This window comes from Astatotilapia calliptera, chromosome 1 (genome assembly GCF_900246225.1).
Source record: "Astatotilapia calliptera chromosome 1, fAstCal1.2, whole genome shotgun sequence".
NCBI lineage: Eukaryota > Metazoa > Chordata > Actinopteri > Cichliformes > Cichlidae > Astatotilapia > Astatotilapia calliptera.
The window spans coordinates 34,706,685-34,730,751 of NC_039302.1; the positions used below are offsets into that span (position 1 = coordinate 34,706,685).

General features: G+C 39.3%; 2 protein-coding genes across 2 annotated transcripts; both read right to left on the reverse strand.

The window, feature by feature from the left end:
- Positions 1 to 8,196: 8,196 nt before the first annotated feature.
- Positions 8,197 to 17,626, reverse strand: LOC113013167 (adhesion G-protein coupled receptor G5-like). The gene is made up of 7 exons (XM_026157558.1): positions 17,609 to 17,626; positions 16,665 to 16,807; positions 16,127 to 16,395; positions 15,953 to 16,049; positions 15,294 to 15,423; positions 14,253 to 14,409; positions 8,197 to 8,440 (listed from the first exon to the last, which is right to left on the reverse strand). The coding sequence occupies exons 1-7, from the start codon at positions 17,624 to 17,626 to the stop codon at positions 8,346 to 8,348; spliced, it is 909 nt and encodes a 302-aa protein (XP_026013343.1). The 3' UTR covers positions 8,197 to 8,345.
- A 579-nt stretch (positions 17,627 to 18,205) lies between these two features.
- Positions 18,206 to 20,417, reverse strand: LOC113018660 (adhesion G protein-coupled receptor G3-like). Its single transcript, XM_026162326.1, has 4 exons — positions 20,286 to 20,417; positions 18,752 to 18,859; positions 18,563 to 18,608; positions 18,206 to 18,390 (listed from the first exon to the last, which is right to left on the reverse strand). The coding sequence occupies exons 1-4, from the start codon at positions 20,415 to 20,417 to the stop codon at positions 18,206 to 18,208; spliced, it is 471 nt and encodes a 156-aa protein (XP_026018111.1).
- Between the last annotated feature and the right edge of the window lie 3,650 nt (positions 20,418 to 24,067).

Below are 24,067 nucleotides of genomic sequence, written 5' to 3' on the forward strand. Positions count from 1 at the left end.
TACTGAGCATGCAGCAAATACAGGATGACGTTATTAAAATATAATACTGAACACTGTTCACATTTTCAGCACTAAAACACATTCTTTTCAAGCTACTTCTTCCCTTAAAGCAGGTCAAATTGAACAGAAAGTACCATGAAGTACCATGAAATTGTGACAAATACCTTATTTGTGTATAAAATTGGTAATAAAACTGATCCAAATTCTGATTTCAAAAAGAGATTAAGCTGAACAATTTATGTATATTGGAATTTTCCTCCCGTTGTTACAAGAATGAAATTCAAAGTTAAAGTCTGTGAGAAACTAGCTGTATCTAATCTCTTCATGTTAAAGTTTTGCATTTTGAATAAAAACCTTGATTTGCATTGCAAAGCATGAACAACAAAGTCATAGTGATGAAACTTGACATTGTCATTACCCTAAATTAAAGCTTCGTGCTAAAGGCTAGTGGACACATCTGAAGTGTGTCTACTCTGCATGCCTTTAATGACTGTGTGTTTGTGTCATTTCATCTATTTAGAGTAAAAATAGGATGACTAGGGACAAGGAAAAATAAATAGTTTCCTGGTAATTTCATTGAAATATTTTGCATTTAAGACTCATTAAAAGCAGATGCAGTAACAAGCTGGTCACAGTTAGGTGACCTTTTCCTATTTAATAATATGTTCCATCAAAAAAGGTTGTGCAGGCCCAAAGTGGGTCGGTCCAGATGAACTCTGAAGCTGTGTGGGCCGCACAAACCCAGACTTATCCCACATGTATCTCAAGTGGATGTGCCCACACAGTTACAGTAAAGCTGTAAGGAGCAGACATAGCAAAACTAGATGAGTTTGAATAACTTGGTCAATCATCCAAAGCAACAAACAACACACAAGAAAATTGAAGAGGAGTGCGAAGGCAGGCTGAAGTGGGTGGAGAGTGTCACAGGTGATTTGTGAAATAAGGACAGCAGCAAGAGTGAAAAGGGTGAAAGGGAAGGTTACAAGATGGTCGTGACACCTGCTGTGATGTATGGTTTGGATGCAGCAGCTCTGAAAAAAAGACAGTAGCCAGAAGTAGACAGGGAGATTTTTTTGGGGGCGATCGTGGCTCAAGAGTTGGGAGTTCGCCTCGTAATCGGAAGGTTGCCGGTTCGAGCCCCGGCTCGGACAGTCTCGGTCGTTGTGTCCTTGGGCAAGACACTTCACCCGTTGCCTACTGGTGGTGGTCAGAGGGCCCGGTGGCGCCAGTGTTCGGCAGTGTTCGGCAGCCTCGCCTCTGTCAGTGCGCCCCAGGGTGGCTGTGGCTACAATGTAGCTTGCCATCACCAGTGTGTGAATGTGTGTGTGAATGGGTGGATGACAGGTTGTGTAAAGCGCTTTGGGGTCCTTAGGGACTAGAAAAGCGCTATACAAATACAGGCCATTTACCATTACCATTTTGGGAGTGACCAGGGTGGACTGACTTCACCATGAGTATAACAAAGAAGTAGATCAGAGGGACAACTCAGGTTAACCAGTTTGGAGACAAAGTTAGAAAGGCAAGGTTGAGATGGTTTTGACATGTGCAGAGGAGAGGTAGTGGATATGTTGGAAAAAAGAGGCTGAATATGAAGCTGCCAGGTAAGAGGAAAAGAGGAAGACAAGATTCATGGATGCTTGAGAACGAGGACTTGTAGCGGGTTGTTGTGATGTTAGGGATAGGGTGGCTCTCCACCCTATATTGAGATATTGAACTGAGACAAGGACAAAAAATATGTCAGAAGCACATAGTTGTGTGTAAGCTAGGTGCTGGTGCTTCGTGTTTCATTGCTTGTCTTAGTAACTGCAGTTTTAGCCTTTTTCAGTGACATCATAAACCACAGGAAGATGAAGAAACCTGCATGGCACAAGAAAGAGCAAGAGAAAAAACAGTTTAGACTGTATACAGGAGATGCAATGAGTACGCACACTTGAAAATGAAAGTAGTAATTCATCTGTGTGTCAGAATCTGCAGAATGTGCAGATTGTAGGTTGTGAAGGACCAAAATACAAGCATGTGGAGACAGAGTGCGTTAAACCTAAAGTGAGTCATTTTTTGAGTGAGTACAAAAGGAAAGTGAAGTCTAAAAATCTAGAATTTAAAAACACACACTAGCTAAGCATGAAGCTGAAGAGAGACGCAAGACTAGGGAGGAGCAAACAAACAAAAAAAACACTGAGAAGAGAGGAACAGAAGCATCTACTTTGACGAGGGAAGAAGAATCAAGACAACAAACAAGGAACACAAACTCTAAAATAACACAGAAAGTGAGATAACTAACTAGAGAAAACAGAGACATATGAATGAACTAAATACAAGATGCCTGAAATAGAAGGAAGGGTACACAGTGGGGAACATTTGACATACTCCATGGTGCCATGTCAAACTAATTTGAACCGGTCTAACCGGTTAATAATAAATTGTGAAAACTTATCATTTGAGCATATTTGTTTTCTCTCTCATAAAAAACTCAAGCACCATGTATAATAGAAAGTTCTTTCCCTTAAACAGAAATGCATTGGAAACAATATTATCCCCCTCCTAAGTTCGAGGCTGATCAGAAGGGCCAGCTCTGTTCTAGGATGCCCTCTGGACCCAGTGGAGGTGGTGAGTGACAGGAGAATGGTGGAAGCTGTCATCCCTGATGGACAACATCTCCCACCCCATGCAGGAGACTCTGACATCACTGAGCAGCTCCTTCAGTGGCTGCGGCACCCACGGTGTGGGACAGAGAGATTTCACAGGTCTTTCCTCCTCACTGCTGTCAGACTCCACAACAAAGACTCCAACTGATCAAACACACACATCCACACATGTGCAATAACACTAAGTGCAATACTCTTTTTCTGAAAAAGTTATATTTTTACTCAGTTGTATACAGCACGGTGGCACGGTGGTTAGCACTGTTGCCGCACAGCAAGAAGGTCCTGAGTTCAATGCCACCATCAGGCCGGGGTCTTTCTGTATGGAGTTTGCATGTTCTCCCCGTGTTTGCGTGGGTTCTCTCCGGGTACTCCGGCTTCCTCCCACCGTCCAAAGACATGCAGCTTGTGGGGATAGGTTAATTGGATAATCCAAATTGTCACTAGGTGTGAATGTGCGAGTGAATGTGAATGGTTGTCTGTCCCTATGTGTTGGCCCTGCGACAGACTGGCGACCTGTCCGGGGTGTACCCTGCCTCTCGCCCTATGACAGCTGGGATAGGCTCCAGCGCCCCCCGCGACCCTGAAAAGGATAAGTGGAAGTGAATGGATGGATGTATACAGCATTTGTATTCTATTTTTATCATATTGTATATTTTATTCTATTATTCTACTGCATATAGTATTTTATTTTATTCTATTCTGTACAGTTGTGTACAGTATTTTATTTTTATTGTAATCTAATTTTTGCTATATAACTTTTGCACTGTCCACTTCCTGGTGTCACAAAACAAATTTCCCACGTGTGGGACTAATAAAGGTTATCTTATCTAATCTTTATTATCTGTTTCCGGGTCCAAACTCCTTTTGAGTTTCCAAACTCAAAAAACACTGCAGCATCACTGAGAGTTAAAAACTGTCTATTTATCTTTAATGAAATGATAAGTGTGGCTGTTTTAACAATGTCATTTAACTCTGAGATGTGTATAAAAAACAGGATTTATAAAGTTTAATGGAGTTGGAAGTTAGCAGAAAGTTAGCTCTCTAGTTTCCATTTAAAGATGATATAGACTGTTCTGACTGAGAGATTTCTGAAAAATTAAAACGTACAGCTCTGATGTCACTTTGGACATAAATGAAGGAAAGAAACTAAACAGCAGCAACATTTGTAGGGTTAATGAAGTTGAGCTAGCTGGTATATCATGGTGTGCTACGTGATGGCTAGCTACAGAGCTATGGTTAGGATAATATAAACACAGTGAAGCAGGAGGATGAATGCTAACTAAGAGAACGCTAAGAGAGGGCAAAGACAAATACAATCGAATGGCAGGAACAAGATGCTGAAAAAAGACCAAACATTAGTCAGGAGAACACCTGAGATGATTCGTCTCAAACACGAGGTTAGTCATTAATACACTGCTGGATGGTTTGGATTACTTGCTATGAAAAATGTATGATTTTCACCTTCATGTACCCATTCATATGTTTGTTAGCCTCGGAGTGATTCCTTTTTGACCAGTTCAAATATTTTGTGTCTGGCAAACCATGAGCCATTGGACTGTAGTTACATCGTAAGGCTTTAAAAACTGAGTTTCAGATGCAGATAAACAGTGTTACTAAAAATCCAGTAATAAAAACCCAGAGAGGCCAACAGACCTTGCAGTGAGTTCAGGATGCAGAAGAGGTAGAGACCAGCAGTGCTCAGGTATCCAAAAGAGAAGAAGACCAGGCCCCAGGTAATACCGAGCAGAGTCATGACTCCCAGCAGGGTACAAATGTCTTTCTTGGCTCTATCACGGTTACTCTGCCCAAACTGATTTGTCAAATGTAAAATAACAAATATGATTAGATACAAACTAGCACAGTTAGAGAAATGTGTTTGTCTATGAATTTAAGTATATGCTTTTAGTAAATGACAATACAATATAATACACTGCTCAAAAGAATTAAAGGAACACTTTGATAACACAACAGATGTCAATGGCAAAAAAAAGCAATACTGATATGGAATGGTTAATGTGTTATTAATGAAATCATGAGACATAGTTTGAAAGAAATTAAAATGATTAAACTATCGAAGTCTGAATTCACAGAGAACCCAAAGATGAAAGCAAAAAAATTATGTCAGAGGGTAGTCCATTTTGCAAAAATTTAATTGCACTAACTTTAAATGGTTCTTAGTAGTTTTTAGGCCCCCATCTGCTTGCATGTATGCCTGACAATGTTGGGGCCTAATACTAATCAGATGATGGATACTTTCCTGGGGGGGATCTCCTCCCAGATCTTGACCAGGGCATTACTGAGCTCCTGGGAGCATCAGATTGTTGTTCCTTTAATTTTTAGGTCAGACAAGTATGGGCCAGTCAGTGGTATCAAATTCTGCATCCTTCAGGTACTGCTTGCATTTTCTCCCTACATGATGCCAGACATTGTCATGCACCACAAGGAACTCAGGACACACTGATCCAGTTTAGGGTCTGACAATGGAGACTAGGATTTCATCCTGATAACTAATAGCAGTCAATTTGTTGTTAATTTCATTAACATGAAAGCAGCTGAAAGTGGTTAACCACTCTCTCTAGTAGTTAACTGACCAGCTCGATATCCCAGAGGTTCATTTAAATCAAGTTGGCTTGATGCTACATTGTGATAAGGAGGGTTCCTTTAATCCTTTATTTAGTCAGAAAAGCTAACAGACAACCCATCATACAGTCGTTTCTTTAAAAAGAAGCTATAAATATTAAATAATAATAAACAGTAAGGGTGACTAGAGACAGTCTTAATATTTCCTGTTATATAAAACTACCAGCTGTTAATAAGAATAATTTCTTATTGGGTTTTTTTGGGGTTTTTTTTTAGCTTTCATAGGACATGTTGACAATAGCAACACAAAACTGCTCAGTACCTCTGTACTTTTGTGTAGAATCCAAACACGTCTGATTGTCACCCCAAACATGATCATATTAAAGAGGAACACCAAGCTGAACAGTCCCACTGTAGTCCCCATTGTTATTGGTTATATAGCATCTAAAAGAAAGGGAGTGCACATAATACATGTTTCAGTCTCTCACACTGTGAAATTAAAAAGTTCATTCTGTAACAGAAATGTTATTGCAGATGATTAAGGTACATGTAGTAAAATATACCAGAAACTGCTCAGTGTCTCAATTTTAGCAAATTAGATGCTTGGTGAAATGGGGTTTCCTACTTGTCCCTTTTATGATACTTTTTCAGTTGAAAAATGCAAATGTAGAGAACCTCTCATTCATATACCAACAGTTAATAAATACATGTGAATTATTATTTTACATTTTACATGATTGCAAATGCTTTCCTTACATTGCAGTGTTGTTGGGGTTAGACGTGTCCAAAGGGGCATACAACTTTACAATACATTACAACTGTATTTGTATAGCATGTTTAAAAGATCAGCGGTACACCAAAGTGCTTTACAATAAAAACAGGAAAATTAAGACAATAAATAAAAGACTATTAACAAAGTACCACATACCCAGAGCATGCTGTGCTGGCTAGAGAAGCTGACGCTTGGAACTGGGGGAGACCGTGCTTGGTTTCCTGAAAGCATTTGATCGCTTCTTGCAGGGTTGCGAAGCCAGTAGGGTCCCCACTCAGTGGCTCGGTGAGTTACCTTCCTCCTCACTGCGCTCCTGGGATTCAAGGTTTGGACCCTGGGCACCCCAGGCTCCAGCTTGAGATCCTTTGGAGAGCGTGCACAAGGGCTTGTCCTAGCCGACCGCCCCTGTTTTCTGGCATGCTAACCGATTCTGCGGGTTTACACGCTTGTCAGACCGCGCTGTGTCTGACACTTCAGCTAGTGAGTGAGAGCTCTCCAGCCTGCAACGCTGGCTCCCTGTTTGGTGCATTGCCTTTGTGTCACGGCCTTACCGTCCAGCACAGGCCCACTCAGGGAGCTGGGACTTTGTGACTGAGCTTGAGTATCTTGTTCGAGTTCACTCTTGAGGCTCATCTGTCTGCGGACAGCACGTAGTGACAGTGCTGGGGGTGGACCTTTGGGTCATTGCCTTGCTCAGCCCTCCACTTCAGCAGGTCCCCTCCTTGTCTGTCAACAGCACTGGGCGGCTTCGGCTCTGTGGATGGACAGGTCTCATCCCTAGCTTGACCTGCTACTATAGGCTGTGCCCCCCTGGCCTGCTGCCCGCTTTGCGGCTTACACTCGCTGTGGTGAGTAAGAGTTCTTCAGCCTGTAGCGCCAACTCTTTGTCTGGCATTGCCTGCATGTTGCAGGATCGTACTTGGCAGCCCGGTGTGCTGCGCTCCCTGGTGGTCTGCCTCGTGGTTCCCGGGCTGACCTTGAGCGGCTGATCACTTGAGGTCCTGCATCCTGCACAACCAGTTCGGGCCAGTCTAGCATCTGCAGACTGCTGCCTCCAATCCCCCTGCTTGGCCTTCGCGTCTGGCGAATCCCTGACCGGGGTGGTCTGCTTATGGGTACTTTGTCAATAGTTTATTGCACCCTTCACTCTCGGCGGTTCGGTTGTACTGTCTCATCGCGGGGTGTCTTACAGAGTTACCCCGTACATATGTAACGGTGTGGAGAGATAGTCTTGATATGCTAGAGAACATACGATTACTGTGTAGCTTTGGTTCTTTTAGTGAGAAACTATCTCTCCACTGTCAGGCTGCTCGAACACGCCCTCTGATCAAACTATCACCGGTGTCAAGTCTGCACAGCTGTTTTATACATGAGCTGTGGGGTGTAGCCGGGCGTGCCGGAGTGTCTTAAGTAAATATCCTTGTGCCACGACCAAGGGGAGTCGTACCCCGTACATATGGAATATGTGATGGTGTGGAGAGATAGTCTTTCACTAACGTACAGTAACCGTACGCTATCAAAGTGTGGGTAAATAAGAAACCTTTCATGTTGTAAGTGTCTCTGAGCAGCCACCGGTTCCACGTGGTGATATGACCACTGTTTACCCAAAATACACTTTTTAAAGGGTTCTCTACCTATATGCAGGGTACCGCTGTTTTTTTCTGACATTCTTTGTTGTAAACATTAAATTAGTACACTTTTTATTTTTAAACTATGAGTTACCATATGATAATGATACTGAACAAAACTGAGATTTTCACTTTAGAATTCCCGTAACTCGTAAATGTCCATAGGGTGAAGGTAATAAGACAGCTATTACTGTTATTACTAACACCACAGCCTTTAGTGATTCACAATGTGCTTTAATATAAAATAATTTTCAGACCAGTTCAATTACAATAAAGCAAAATACTGTGTGTGCAATAAATCAACATAACAGCCTCTTAAAATACTAAACTAATGCCAGGTGAGTTTCATTTAAAACTAAGATCTAATGTGCAGACTGGTGAAAATGCGACAAAATATCAATTTTATGTTGTTTTGCCTCTGATCTCTGAAAGCGAGTGTAAAAAGAGACAGGTGATCTATCCTCTAACAATAAGATAAACTGCTTGCCACAAAAACTCTGTCTATTGCAATAAAAAGAAAACTTCAAACTAAATTTGAACTGTTAAAATCTTCACACTTAATACATTCACATACATTTTTTTAGTGTCAGCTGATCTCTTATCTGATACAATTTCTTCTTGAACTCATGTATACAACAATGTTTCCAAGTTAATATAGCATTAAACATTCCAACAGCACACACAAAGGAACTTCTCGGGGTATTGGTAGTTGTGTGTAAGCTAGGTGCTGGTGCTTCGTGTTTCATTGCTTGTCTTAGTAACTGCAGTTTTAGCCTTTCTCAGTGACATCATAAACCACAGGAAGATGAAGAAACCTGCATGGAACAAGCATGAGAGAGGGAGAGAAGTAAATGTTTAGACTGTGTACAGGAGATGCAATGAGTACGCACATTTGAAAATGAAAGTAGTAATTCATCTGTGTGTCAGAATCTGCAGGATGTGCAGATTGTAAGTTGTGAAGGACCAAAACGCAGACGCTTGGAGACAGATTGATTGAAACTTAAAGTAAGTCATTCATTTAATAGAATAGTTTAATAGAATAGAATAGAATTCTATTAAACGTCATTACATCAAAAGCAAGATGGCGCCGGTGTGCATGGCTGACCGTCTTCGACCACGTCTCCGCCTTGGCGTTGTACTTCTCGTTGTTTTATCTTTGGTTTTATGTTCTCTAGGTGATTGTACACTATTAACTTATGACAGAGACACGCTCCTGAATCTTCGGTTTTCCTGTTCTCAACGACCTGACTGCCCTGGGACCGCCGGTGCCGCTATCCCCCTGATGCCTGTCTTCCCTACCTATGTGACCTATCCTCCTCTCTCCATGCTCCGTAGGAAACGCCTCAGGAAACGGGGTAGGAGGAGTGGCGTCCGTGTCCGCGTTAAGGCTTATCTCAGAGCCATGGCTGTGGACTACCCTTCTACAAGCCGTGAGCTATCCCGTTTCTTCCACTATCTCAGCAGCCGCTTTGCGGCTAGATTGCTAACCCACCGTTGGATTTGCTCAGTCGGCTCTCAAACCTACTCTGCTCGCCCAGTGGCTTACCACTCTGCCCGACCTTGGATAACACCGTCTGGCCGCGGTGTTCAACATAAGAACCTGTGTTCCTTGCGACGGGCTACTTCTAAGGTCCTGGCCCCCCGGACTCGGTTGGCCTTATTTAATGTTAGGTCTCTTTCAAATAAGGCCTTCCTCCTAAATGACTTTTTTCTCACCTCGGGACTGGATGTCCTATTCCTAACGGAGACCTGGACTTCTCCGGGTGAGTTTATCTCCTTCTCTGAGCTTCTACCTCCTGACTGTGCCTTCTTTAGCTCACCTAGGCTAACTGGTAGAGGTGGTGGCTTAGCCTTGGTTTTCAAAAATAAACATGATGCACGGCTGCTATCCTCTCCAACCTATTCCAGTTTTGAAGTTCAGCTATTGGAACTGACTGGCTCTCGGACCACTTTGTGTGTCGTGGTTTATCGTCCGCCTAAATACCATTTGCATTAAGGAAATTAGGAATACTGGTCTCTCTGATCATTCCCCGGTCATCTTCGATGTAGACCTGGGTGATACTGGACAATACCTAAACTCTCCTTTTTATCCTACGCGTACTATTAATGCCGATACTGTGGTCAATTTTACTACGTCTTTTGTTAACTCCCCGCTTAGTATGCTGGATTGTTCTACCCCACTCACACTTGAGAACTCTACAAATACTCTTTTAAACACCTGTTCCTCGATTCTTAACATTGTTGCACCTATCAAAATGAAACGCCCTCGTACTTACTCACAATGTTGGTTAAATGATTCTGTTCGCGCTCTACGACGTATATGTCGGCGTGATGACAGGAAATGGAGGAGTGATAGACTTCAGTCTTCTTATGATATTTTGCGTATTAGCCGCTCGAAGTTCCAAACTGCTGCCAGAACGGCTAAAGCGGCGTTTCTCTCTAAAATTATTTCAACTAATGGTGATAATCCACGTATTCTATTTAAAATCTTTAACTCTGTGGTGAACCCCCGTCCCTCTATGCCACTGCTGTCTTCCCCGGGTCTTTGTGGAAAATTCTCAAACTATTTTTTAGATAAAGTTTTATCCCTTAGATCTACTCTTCCTCTGGTGACTGATTGTATGTCTACCCCTGATTGTTCGGCCACTTTTTATCAATTTGAACCCGTTTCTCTCTCCACTCTGAAGCGTCTAATTGATAAGTTGAACAATACTAACTGTGTACATGATGCTCTCCCATCCCGTATTGTTAAGGATTGTTTCAGTGTAATTGGACCTTGTTTATTGTCCATATTGAACTTCTCCTTGCTCTCTGGCTATGTACCTTCAGCTCTCAAGCATGCCATAATCCAACCTGTTCTAAAAAAAAGTAACCTTGAGCTTAGTGATTTTGCCAATTTTAGACCAATTTCTAAGCTTCCCTTTCTGGCTAAAATACTTGAGAAGGTGGTTCTGCTCCAACTGCAGACCTACCTTGATGAGAATAATATAAATGACATGGTTGATCATAATATCCTATTAGCGAGACTAGAGCACACTGTAGGCATTAAGGGCGCTGCCCTGGACTGGTTTAAATCCTATCTCTCCAATCGGCTCTCTACGGTACATCTGGCTACATCCTCTTCTTCGGCTGTACCTGTTTGCTGTGGTGTCCCCCAGGGATCTGTGCTGGGCCCTACCCTCTTCTCATTATACATGCTTCCTTTAAGTGCCATCTTTGAGAAATACCATATTGCTTATCACTATTATGCAGATGATATCCAGCTATTTTGAGCTAAACGGCGATCTGGCTCTGTCTCTGAATAACCTCAGAGATTGCATGTCTGAGGTCAGGAAGTGGTTGTTGGCAAATACTCTTATCCTTAATGATAAGAAAACTGAGATTATGATTTTTGGTAGTAATGCCCTTCGTGCCAAACTCCGGGATGCCTTTGGTTTTCTTAGTAGCTCTCTCTCTGATACTGTCAGGAATCTGGGTGTCTTTTTTGACAGCTCTTTTTCACTTGACAAACAAGTGTCTGCTGTTGTCAGATCTAGTTTTTACCAGCTTCGTCTTATCTCTAAGGCTAGGCGCTATATCCCGTATAAAGATCTAGAAAAGCTCATCCACGCCTTTGTAACGTCGAGGCTAGACTATTGTAATTCACTCTATTGTGGTCTCCACTCTTCCCTTTTACATAGACTACAGACAGTTCAGAATGCTGCAGCTCGCATTCTAACTAAAACCAGCAAGTTTGCCCACATTACCCCTGTCCTTGCCGATTTGCACTGGTTGCCTGTCAAATATTGTATTCAATTTAAAATTTTGTTGTTTACTTTTAAAATTACTAACAACACTGCACCCAGCTATCTTAAAGATCTTTTAAACCCTTATGCTCCTGCTAGGGCTTTAAGGTCATCGTCACAGTTACTGCTGGCTCAGCCCAGATCTCGACTTAAGACTAGAGGTGATCGATCGTTTGCTTTTGTCGCACCTGTGCTGTGGAACAATCTCCCGATTGGCATCCGGGCATCTGATTCTATTCATTCTTTTAAATCACAGCTTAAAACATATTTTTTTAGACTTGCCTTCTCCACCTTTTAATTGCTGGTCTGTTTGTTTGTTTGGTTTGGTTTGGTTTGTTTGCTTGGTTGCTGTGACCTATTGACCTCATGTATTTATTCCCTCCTATCTTTCTATTGGTGTCTTTTATTATGGTGGTACAGCTTTTATCTTGCTATTACCTATGTGCTGTAGTCATTCTTATTGGTGGCTTTTATCTGTGAACATAACTCGTTATTTTTATTTTTTCGTTATTAATGTTTGAACCTTTTTATTGTTTTATGTAAAGCACTTTGGTATGCCCAAGGCTTTTAAATGTGCTCTATAAATAAAGATTGTTGTTGTTGTTGTTGTAGAATAGAATAGAATAGAATAGAATAGAATAGAATATACCTTCATTGTCATTGTACATGTACAATGCAAAAACACCACAGGCTGACTAACATGAGTACAAAGGGAAACTGAAGTCTACAGATTTAAAAACACACTAACTAGAACATAAAGCCAAGGAGAGATGCAGGAGCAAAGAAAGGAAGAACAAAAACACTGGGAAGCAAGTAACAGAAACAGGTGCTTTTTGAAAAGGATCCATGTAGACAGTGACAATATATATACCGAAGGTTGATTTGAGGAGCGAAGAGAGGTGGGGAGAACAAGACATGGCTGAACAGGATGATCAGACAACACAAGGGAAGTAAAACTCATGACTACAAACAAGGAACACAAACTCTAAAATAAAACAGGAAGTGAGATAACTAACCATGGAAAATACAGAAACATGACTAAACTAAATACAGGGTTCCTGAAATAAAAGGATGAGTACACAGAGGGTGGCAGAAATTAACACAGTAAACACAGGGGACACAAGATAACCATGATGAATACAACACTAGCAACTATAAACAGAAGCATGGGTTTTTCACCATGAGAGAGCTAAATGGATTTATTTTCCATGTATAATAGAAAGTGCTTTCCCTTAAACGTAATATGCTTCTCTCAGAAATGCAGTGCAAACAATATTATACAGTAGACATTTAGAAGCCTATGAATTCTTTAGTCTATTTTTAAAATTTGAAAATATTCTGTGACTTTCCAAAACCTCGAATCACTATGAAATAATATATTTTTTAATTATTGTAAATGACCTGGCCACCTGCATTACTTCATTTCCCATGCGGGGGCCACACAGAAACTTGTGACATACAATAGCTCTAAAATCATGACAGAATTGATCTTAATTGATTTTACTTCTCTGACATCATTACCAAAAACAGTCATAATGCGCGGGTCTTATCTGCTACAGTTGACAGGCCAACAAACCCTCCTGTGTGAGTGGCAGCTGAATTTCATTCGACCATGGCCTGCAATGACCTTGCCAAATTCTTCACAGACAAAATCCAAAAGATTAGACAAGCAATTGGTTCATCAACAGCAGATTCAGGATGTGTACTGTGCCCACCGAAAAACTGTTTAAACACCATGAAACAGTTTCACCCTATTAACAGCAAAGACCTGGAGGACATCTTAGGTCAACTGAACTCCTCTTGCTGTTTAGATGTCCTGCCAACACGTTTCTTTCAAAAAGGTCTCAAAGGCTTTGGAGTCAGACCTGTTACAGCTCGTCCACCTTTCTTTAATGTCAGGTGTCAGGTAAACTGAAAACGGACAATCTTGACAAGACATGAATGAACAACTACAGGCCGATCTCAAATCTCCCATTTTTAAGTAAGATCATTGAAAAAGGAGTTTCTCAAAAGCTCAATTACTTCTTGACACAGAATAACTGATATGATGCCTTCCAGTCATGTTTTAGACAGAACCACAGCACTGAAACCGCTCTGACCAAAGTGTTTAATGACATATGTCTGAATACAGACAGTGGGAAAATGTCAGTCTTTGTTTTGCTGGATCTCAGTGCAGCATTTGATACTGTTGACCACAACATATTACTCAAACGACTGGAGAACTAGGCAGGTCTTTCAGGACTGTACTAAACTGGTTCAAAATATACTTGCAAAACAGGAAATACTTTGTATCAATAGGTAACTTCATATCTGAGCAGACAAGTATCACATGTGGAGTTCCCCAAGGTTCCATCTTGGGACCCCTTCTGTTTAACATGTACATGCTCCCACTGGCACAGATTATAAAGAACAACAAAATAAACTATCATAGCTATGCAGATGACACACAACTATATATCACAATGTCACCAGGAGACCGAGGCCCTGTACAGGCTCTTGGTAAATGCATTGAGGAAATTAATGTCTGGTTGTGCCACAATTTTCTCCAGCTAAACAAAAATAAAACTGAAGTAATAATCTTTGGTGCCAAAGAAAAACAATTACAGGTCACCAGAGAACTTCAATCTATACATCTAAAAACCACAAACCAGGCAAGAAATTTAGGTGTAGTGATGGATGCAGACCTAAACTTAGAAAAACACATTAAGACAATAACAAAGTCAGCTTACTACCACCTCAAGAATATTTAATGTCTCTGTAAAGCACTTTGAATCACCTTGTTGTTGAATTGTGCTATATAAATAAACTTGCCTTGCCTTAACATAAAAATGGTTATACAGACCTTGCAGTGAGTTCAGGATGCAGAAGAGGTAGATGCCAGGAGTGGTCAGGTATCCAAAAGAGAAGAAGACCAGGCCCCAGGTAATGCCGAGCAGAGTCATGACTCCCAGCAGGGTACAAATGTCATTCTTGGCTCTGTCACGGTTACTCTGCCCAAACTGATTTGCCAAATATAGAATGACACAGGAGATTATATACAATCTCACACAGTAAGACAAATGTGTTTAAATAGTCAATACTAAAGTATGTTTTTTTTTTGTTTGTTTGTTTTTAGATAAATGACTACAAAATACAATACAGTGCTGAAAAGATTTAAAGGAACACTTTAAAAACACAACAGATCTCATTGCAAAAAAATGAGATGTTGGATGGTGTCTTTAAGGATCTCCTCACAGATCTGGACCAGTGCATCACTGAGCTTCTGGACAGTTAAGCTGTAACCTGGCACCATCGGATGGACCAAAACATAATGTCCCAGAGGTGTTCTATTGAATTTAGGTCAGATAGGTGTGGGGGCAGTTAATGATATCAGGTCTTTCTTCCTTCAGGAGCTGCCAAATGAGTCTTTGAATTGTCATGCACCAGGAGGAACCAAGAAACCACTGATCCAATTTAGGGTCTGACAATGGATCAAGGATATCCTGATATCTAATGGCATCCATACCTCTCGCTGTTTATTTCATTAACGTCAAATCAGCTGAGGCTGATTAACACTCCCTCTGCTACTTAACTGACCAGATCAGTATCCCAGAAGTTTACTTCATCAAGTTGGCTTAATGCTACACTCTGAATAAAAAGTGTTCCTTTATTTTTTTCTGAGAATTTACTTGGTCTTAAAAGCTAACAGACAACCCATCCCACAGTTCATCCTTTAAAAGGAACGACTAATGTAAAATAAAAATTAACAATAGTGATGACTAGAGTTAGCCTTTATTTTTCTTGTTATATAAAACTACCAGTTGTTTATAAGACTAATTCATTATTGTTATTTGTAAGCTTTCATAGGACATGTTGACAATAGCAACACAAAACTGCCCAGTACCTCTGTGGTTTTGCGTAGAGTCCAAACTCGTCTGATTGTCACCGCAAACATGATCATGTTAAAGAGGAACACCAAGATGAATGGTCCCAGTGTAGTCCCCATCTTGACCTTGTCATTGGTTATATAGCATCTAAAAGAAAGGGAGTTCAGATGACCCATGTTTCAGTTAAGAAGTACTTTCTGTAATAGAAATCTTATTGCAGGCGTATTGATGCATGCCCAATCATCCAGGATGGGAAATCGCCCCAAAAGCTTGATTCTGTTCATATGGACGTAGTGTTTTCATTGCAAGAAACTTTTCGTCACTCATCCAAGTGACTTCTTCAGTCTCAGCTGACTGCAGGTTTCCCCAGCCTTTCCCACATTTGAATGAGTGATGAAACGTTTCTCCTACTGAAAACATTACATTCAGATGAACAGAATTAACTTTTTTGGGGGTGGGTATAACGGATAATTTAGATGCATGTGGTGAAATATACCAGAGACTTCTCCATATAGGCAAATAAGTGTTTGGTAAAATTGAGTTTGATTCCTATCCTTTGTATGACACTTTTCCCTCTACACTGTACATGCGTACACCAACAGTTAATAAATAAATATGAATTGTTATTTTAAATTTTCTTTATTCAATTTTAGATGCTTGGAGATATTTTCCTTACATATCAGTGTTGTTGGATTTAGATGCGTCCAGAGAGACAGGACTGTAAAAGCCTCTGTCTATGATCACCACCACTGACACAATGACTGCAGGAACACCTGAAAAACAAGAACTGTTATTTAGATGATGATGATGATGATGATAAACAGCTTCATGCCTAAATTATTCCACTCACCCCATCCCACCACACTGAGTTTGAGCAGGTATCTCTTGATGTAGATGTTGAAGACTTTGACTAAGAGAAGGTAGAGATGAAATCCCTCCAAAGCCATCCAGCTGAAAGTAGTCAGCAGGGAGTAGTGAAGGGCAAGAGCCATGTATAAACAGACCCCAGTGGAGGACACTGCTGCCACCCTGGAACTTAGCAGGAAGTGCAGGTTGAGGAGGATCAGGGCAATCACGAGGTTGATGTGGACCTTCATAGAAACATCTTCTCTGACCTTTCTGGCAAATGCAGATGTGATTCATGGTAAGTCACATCTTTTTTAGTATTATTCTGTTTGGAATACAATTAGACCAAATCTACATGTATGATGTGATAAGGAACAAAGATTAAAACAAAGAAAAAAGACAAAAAGGTTATTAATTGACTGTGGTGTTAAAAAAGTCAGGACTGGAAGGCGATAGTACATGCTGAATAGTCAATGGGATAGGAGGAGTCTAATAACAAAAGCAGAGACAGAAAGGATGAAGAATGTCATTAAATTAATTACCTATTTGTGATGAAGAGCAAAACAGTGATGACCAGGGCAAAAAGAGAGAGACTGCAGCCAATCAGAGTGATGTATGTTAAAATCTCCTGGTCTTTAGGTGAGAGGGACCCAGTGCCATTTGTATCAGAGCCAGAAACAGGCAGCTGTGCAGAAAATACACACTCACTTTATTTTGCAGCATTTTGATTGTGAGAAGTAGTCAGTGAGTAGAAATTAAACATAAGACACGCAAACAGTGAAGCAGTAAAGTCAATAAAAAATAAGCAACAGGAATAGAGGAGGTGTATGCAAGAGTACAGTTCGATACAATAAAATAAGCCGGAGACAGACACGTGATTGGGGAAATACAGTCTTGTTTGTCCAGTTTTAGTATTTCTTTTCTTCATCATTCAAGTCTTTGGCTATATCAAATTAAAATCACAACACCCTGAACACGGTTTTTATTTCAGAAAGTTTTCAGTAAATTAGGTGTTGTAAAACAAAGATGTAGATGAGGAAAAGTAAGTCACAGATAAGATAATCAATGACAAATCAATGAGCCAATGAACTGTGCGTGAGAACAGATGACACTAACAAAAGAATGAAGATTGTAGTCATGGTGTAAAGGGAGCATTTGTAACAGAAAAAGATTACTTTTGTTCACATTGGGGCATCTAGTGATAGTATCAGGAATCACACGACGTAGGCAGGGCACACCCAGTGCAGCTACACTCTTAATAACACACTATAGTTGAGGAAACATTTTGGCAAGAGATGAGTGTTGTACGTTGTACAGTATAAATGAATCTTTTTTGTTTTAACATATATTAAACATACTGTAAAGTAAGTACTATGAAAGTCTTGAGTCACACCTCATGTCTTTATATTTAGCTTCTAATTCTTCAGAAAAGGCTGATGCACATTAAATTACATAAGAACTGTACTGAAAATCACTGGTAACATGCCTGATGGAGGAATGACATTTTTTGGTTCACATTTTTTTATATGGAGTAGGTCAGGAGAGAGATACAACAGTGAGTGTCTGCAGCTGTCTGTAGAACACAGCGGGGGCTCTGTTATGTTTACACAGTGGTGTTGAAAATCTTATCAAAGTTGATGTAATTATGAACACAGTAAAGGTACTGTCAGATTTTGTTTGTCCATGCAATACTATGTGTTGACAGTTTCAGCATTAAAATGATTCCAAAGATACTATTACTACAGTTAAAGAGTAGAAGAGAAGAAAAAACCACAACATTATTGAAGCGTTATTATCCAATCATCCTGACAGAGAGTGGAGCAAGAGGCAGACAACATCCAAAAAGAGCTTTGAATGTCCTTCAAGAAGTTATTCTTCAAAAATTTGACAACTGCTTAAAGGAATTACAATAGAAAGTTTGACTATGTGAGTTAAGGCTGAAGTTGGCCATTACACACAACAACTTTTTACCAAAGCATCAGAACCAGATAGCTAAACTGTGTCCAACTCAGCATGAACTTGTTGGATTGTTAGCAACACACCTGCTAAAAGAGATTTCCCATTTTATTACTGAGGTGTTTGTCTATATTTTGTTGATCGAGTTTCCCTCAAGTCTAAAGACATGTAAGTCCTGAAATTCCACTTTTTTAGAATGAAAAATTGTCCGTCCTACCAGAAGCACAGCAAAGTATGTGAGATGGTCACAGGAACAGGTGACATTATTCTGACCACGAGTCCATAGAGTAATGCATCCATCCTCACTAAAAGCTGATACATCAAAAATAGAGATCAGTGATACATAAGATGTTTTTATATCCAAGTCAGATCAGATCAGCTTTGTGATCTTAAGACAAAACACAAACAACAATGACTGAAGGTTATTTAAAAAAATATTAATGTTTTACATTATTCTTGGCAGATGTGATGCTTGGTTACTCACTGTTTGGTGAGAAGTTAATGAACTGACACGAGGGTTTTTGGGTGTCCTGTGACACAGAAATATTGCATGTTTAAATACTATATATGCCTAACTTTTTTTTTATTAACTTTTGCTAAACAAAAGATAAAATATATTTAATAATATAATATTGTAAAAGGCACATCTGCAGTAAATGACAACATTAAGTACATTTATTTCCTTGGTTAGGTTTATGGTGATGTTGACACGCTGCTGTAGTCCTGATATCCTCTTGCGCTGCACACTCAGGCCAAACAGTCTTCTGTCATAAACGTCAGTCTACAATAAAACACACATTCCTCAGTTTGTTTTTTGAGAAAATATTTATTTAAGATTTGTTGTCTATTATGAAATAATTTTAATGTAATTTACATTTTATTAAAAGGTTGTAGTGATTTTTCCCTGGTGTACCAACTTTTCTACATAAAAATATACATAGAAGTGTCTTTAATATATACCACATTTATATTTTGTGCATTATTGCTAAAGACCTTCAGCACATTTGCGTTTAAATATATAACTCATCCTCTTCCTGTTTGAAAGTTGAACAAATTGATTAACTCTTACTGATTAGAGCAGTTCCCATAGCTGTCTTTTAATGTATAAAATTAAACTAATTTAATGTAAATAAATAAATGACTAACAATATTTCACTTATTGTTCCTGTGGCAAAACATTCTTTTATGTTTAAAATATGAAGACATTAAACCATAAAGAACAATGTTAAGTCCAAACTTATTGCTCCTTCATGAGACACATCCAATCCATTTATTAAATCATGGAGGCAATAACGTACTGGACACAAAGTTATTTGTACATTGTTACATGTGTTGGAGCTTTCATGTACTGCATATATGAATTAATATTTGTAGCTTGGGAGAAATGCTATTATATGGCATAAAGGTATTTTGAATACACAGCAGGGTAAATAATCATTGCAGTTTTAAAACTGTTTCTCCACATGAAGATATCTGTGCGAGTTAACTCAAAATAAATTGCTATATTTTTGTCACTAGTTTGATGTGCAGAGGCACGGCAGGTTCCAAATAAATCTTTATAAAATCTACACATCTGTCTTCCTGACATGAACATAAAAGCAATCACTTTACTGTTCTGCCAGCAACTCTATCCGATAATTATCATATATTTCCAAATGAAGCTGAGGCTGAAGCACTTTTGGTGTATAAGCAGCTAATTTTAAACAATTGACATGTAATGTGTGTAGAATTGATTTTATTACAATGCAGTGTTTTACTACAAAAAACTATGAGACCTTGGGGCCTTTATGTGGATGTTACTTTAGCTATTCTAGTTTCCTAGAGGTCTGCACTAAGTAAAAAATCTATTATTTGTCTCCTGCTTTACTTCTCTAAAGTCAAGGGTCAATTATGTATATATGCTTATATTTTTGTTTGTTTGTTTTTAAATAATGTGACTTGAGCTGAATGGTGGCAGGTTTGAGTGCTCAGATGAAGGTCTGTTATCAAGATAGTGAGACAAAAGTTTCTTAATAATAAATAATGTTAAATGACTGGAAGATAAAATAAATATGGACCAAATGTTTGCTTATGTAAAAAGATTTTTTTTAGTAATGATACTTGGCTAAAACAAGCTAAATCAACAAACGATTGTAGTTTAATTTACAGTGTAAAATCTATGTCTGTATAAAATTCAAGATTTTGTATAACAGAGTTTAATTTCTGACCTGGTATGTTTCTGGCCACTTAATCATGCAGAACACAATCTTGTTGTTTGGTCCAGCTTGCAGTTCACTCGGCAGCTGAACTCTCACTCTGCTGCTGGGAGGAGACTGGCCTGGTTGTACCTGCATATGCATCAACGTGCCAAAAACAGGAAGATGATGTGAATAAGAGTAACATTATTCTCAACTTAGCATATATCTAAACATGCATTATAAATTTAATGGAAATCCAAAACTACTCTTCAGCCATTTTAGTCCAAATGATCTCAAATTGCTGGAACTTGAGGAAAGTCATTAAGGTTCACAGACTCCGAAATGCAAAGCAGCAGGAAAGTTTAATCTACAGTATAAAGAACATGTTCAGATATTTCATAGCTAAAGCAATATCAAACAAGCTGTTTTGTGGCTTAGGGAAAATAAGGACAAAAGTAACTAAAAATACATGCACATTTGGACATCAATAGGATATAAACAATCTCAACCATTCCCAGCAGTTTTCAAGACCAAAACTTTAAACAAAACAGATATTGCCAGTTTTGCTGCTAAAAACTGTGAACAGCTTAAAATATCACTGTCACATTACACTATGAAATAATTTTTTAAACACCTGATTATCGCTGGCATAAATGTCGAGGCCTCTAAAGGTACGATTGGGTTTATACTGTAGGGCAACAACAGTGTCAGAAATAATTGATGAACTGGCCCCGCTTATTTCTTCTTCCTCTAGAATCTCTTGCAGCTCCTTAATGGCACTTGTTGAAAAGGATAAGAAAAAAAATCAGAATGCCACATTCTGATTAAAAATCTTACATTAATTACACACCACAGACCAAAGGTGTCAAAGTCAAGGCCAGCAGGTCAAATCCTGGAAAATAGATTTAAAGTTTGGCAACATGGTGTATTTTACAAAGGTGCAGAAACTAAGTCAGAGAAAAGAGTTTGTGAGCAGAATGAGGAAATCTTCCAATTGCAGACTTGCATGATCACTGATGTGCTGATGCAGTGAAGGAGTTTCAAGTAAAGCTGCACTTATGAGTGCACACTGTGCTTTGGAAAGTAAACCAGAAAAAGAAAATAAATTTCAAGCTGCATCACAACCCATTTGCTGCTGACGACGGAACTGCATTTTTACAGGTTCAAATGGAGCTGATACAGTGGCAGTATAACGGGACAATAGTGACCTGTTTTTATTTTCATTTTTGGAGCACCTTCATATTTTAAATTTTTATACATTTGACAGGATGTATTTTTTAGTTATTTCAGTCATTTTCTAAGAAAGAATATTGTATCCTGTCCTGTTTTTGTTCATATTTATGTTAGAAAAAACTTTCAGTTTTAATCTCTTCAGTAAATCCTGTTTGCCTGCGAACTAAAGTGTGCTTTGGGTTTTGGCCCCTTGTCTGATTGAGTTTGACACCCCTGCCATAAACCATCTGAAACACATTACCATCTCAACCCTTTTGATTTTGCTCCTATATACATATTTAATCTAACAGTTTTTCAAAATAGAAAACTCAAAAAAAGTTATTTAGAAGGAAAGTGTTTACTTGACAGCGTCATCACAGCTTCCGGTTTTAAAAATGTTGGCTAAAACTTCCTTACAGCATCTGCCTGTAATAATAAATTAATTAATTAATCATATACACATTTTTACAACATTGAGTTAATTAAAGGTTCTACAGAATGTTTCACATGGAAACATGAGCCTTAAATATTAATAGTAAAGCATCTTACCGTTGCACTGGCCCCTGCAGGAAAACTGACCTGGTGGACCTGGTCTGTTTCTACAGACTGGTGGTGAACTACGACATGCAGGAGGTTGGTGTGACAGGAAAAACACCAGCCAAAAGAGAAGCCACCACTTCATGCTGCGAAGTGCAGAGAATTAATTTAAAACAGTATCTGTGCTTTACAAACAATAATAGGCTTAGGTTATGGAAGAAGTTCACCCTCCGTCAAAGCAAATACTGCCTGATGAGATTAAGGTGTTATTAAGAAGCACTAAAACATAAGACTTTTGAATTTAAGAGACACATTTTTGTGAAATCTGTGGGTTCTAACAACTGTCTAAAGTCTACGAGGACACAGATAATTTTCTTTGGAAAAATACTTAACAGCACTGATGGAGAAACATCACCAACAATTATTATTATTATTATTATTATTATTATTATTTGACTGCTTGCTTTAGGGTTTGGCACACTGCATTCTCCTTTCTCACACCAACCGTCTGCATGTCCTCCTGTACTACATAGTTCTACATATCAAAACAGCACTTTTAACAGCATTGTACTTTATGTCATATTGCACACCATATTCAGTACAGACATTGAGAAGATCCTGTAACCCAGCACTGCTTGGACTAAAAACAACCAGGTCATCTGCATACATAAGATGATTTATCAATGTTTTACCTAATATACACCCAGTGTTACAGGCTCTCAGCTGTATGGACAAATCATCAACATATAGAATAAATAAATTGGGGATAAAATCCCACCCTGTCTAACACCATTGCTGACACCAAAGGGGGCAGAAATACTGCTTCCCCATTTAACCTGCATGTTCTGATGAGCATACGAGTAAGAGAGAATCCTCACGATGTATTGAGGAACTCCCCATCTCTTCAGTTTATCAAAAGGTTTTCTGTGGTTCACTCGATCAAAAGCCTTAGAGGCATCAATGAAACACATGAGGACAGATGAATTTTTAGCCCTATACAAACTGACTATTTCCTTGAGTGCATATATGCACATGTCAGTGTCGTGCTTTGGTTTGAAGCCAAACAGATTAAACAGAGAAGAGATGAACACACTAATTCTGTCAAACAAGATTCTTTCTAACACCTTAGATAAAATACTGGCAAGTATCGGCCTATAATTATCCAAACAGCTCACTTTTGCAGCTTTGTCCTTCATAACTGGTACCAGTAAAATACACAGCATTAAGTCTGGTAATATGCCATGAATCATAAACCCAGTGAAACAGAGTGCTAGAAGAGGAGCTAGCCTTAAACTAGCATGTTTTAAATGTTCTGCAGTGATGTGATCCAAATCAGAAGCTTTGTTATCAGATAACCTATGAATGGCTTCATATACTTCATGTGTCCTTACACTTATTGTGTCATTACTCATGTCAAAATTGTCCTCGTATGGTTCACTTTTTATACAGTTAAACAACGCACTGTAATGCTGTCTCCATAATGCTGCAATGTTATCTGCCCCCCCCCCCCGAAACACCTTCAACAGTTGATGGTAGAGATGGTTTACAGTTATTGAGAGCTTTCACCTCTTTCCAAAAATCTGTCATATAATTACACAGCATTTTCCTGGACAAAGAATCTGCCAGCAGCTTTTCTTTGTGCAGGATGTCAGCAGTTTCACAAGCTATCATGGTTGATGTCCATCCCCTATACACTGACACTATACTGTTTATACTGTCTTTACAATTGACAGCAACCTGCAGTTTATCAAGCGTCACTGAGCAGTGCTTATCTTTAAATCTGACCTGTCTTTTCCCTCTCCTGTCCTGTCTTTCTACAACTTTCTGGATCTCTGAATGAATTAAACTCGCACTCTTTTCTCTCTCCATGAAATACAGCAGCTTTACCTTTATCTAGCAACACACTGTGTAACAGAATCTTCTTCTGTATCTCCAGCTAGATTCTTAAGTACCACAACCAAAACTTGCGGACACCTGAACTCCTTCCAGCCCACTTTAACTCCCGAGTATAAACGCTAGAGAGCAGTGGTGTCAAACTTAATTTACATTGATCTTAAGTGGGT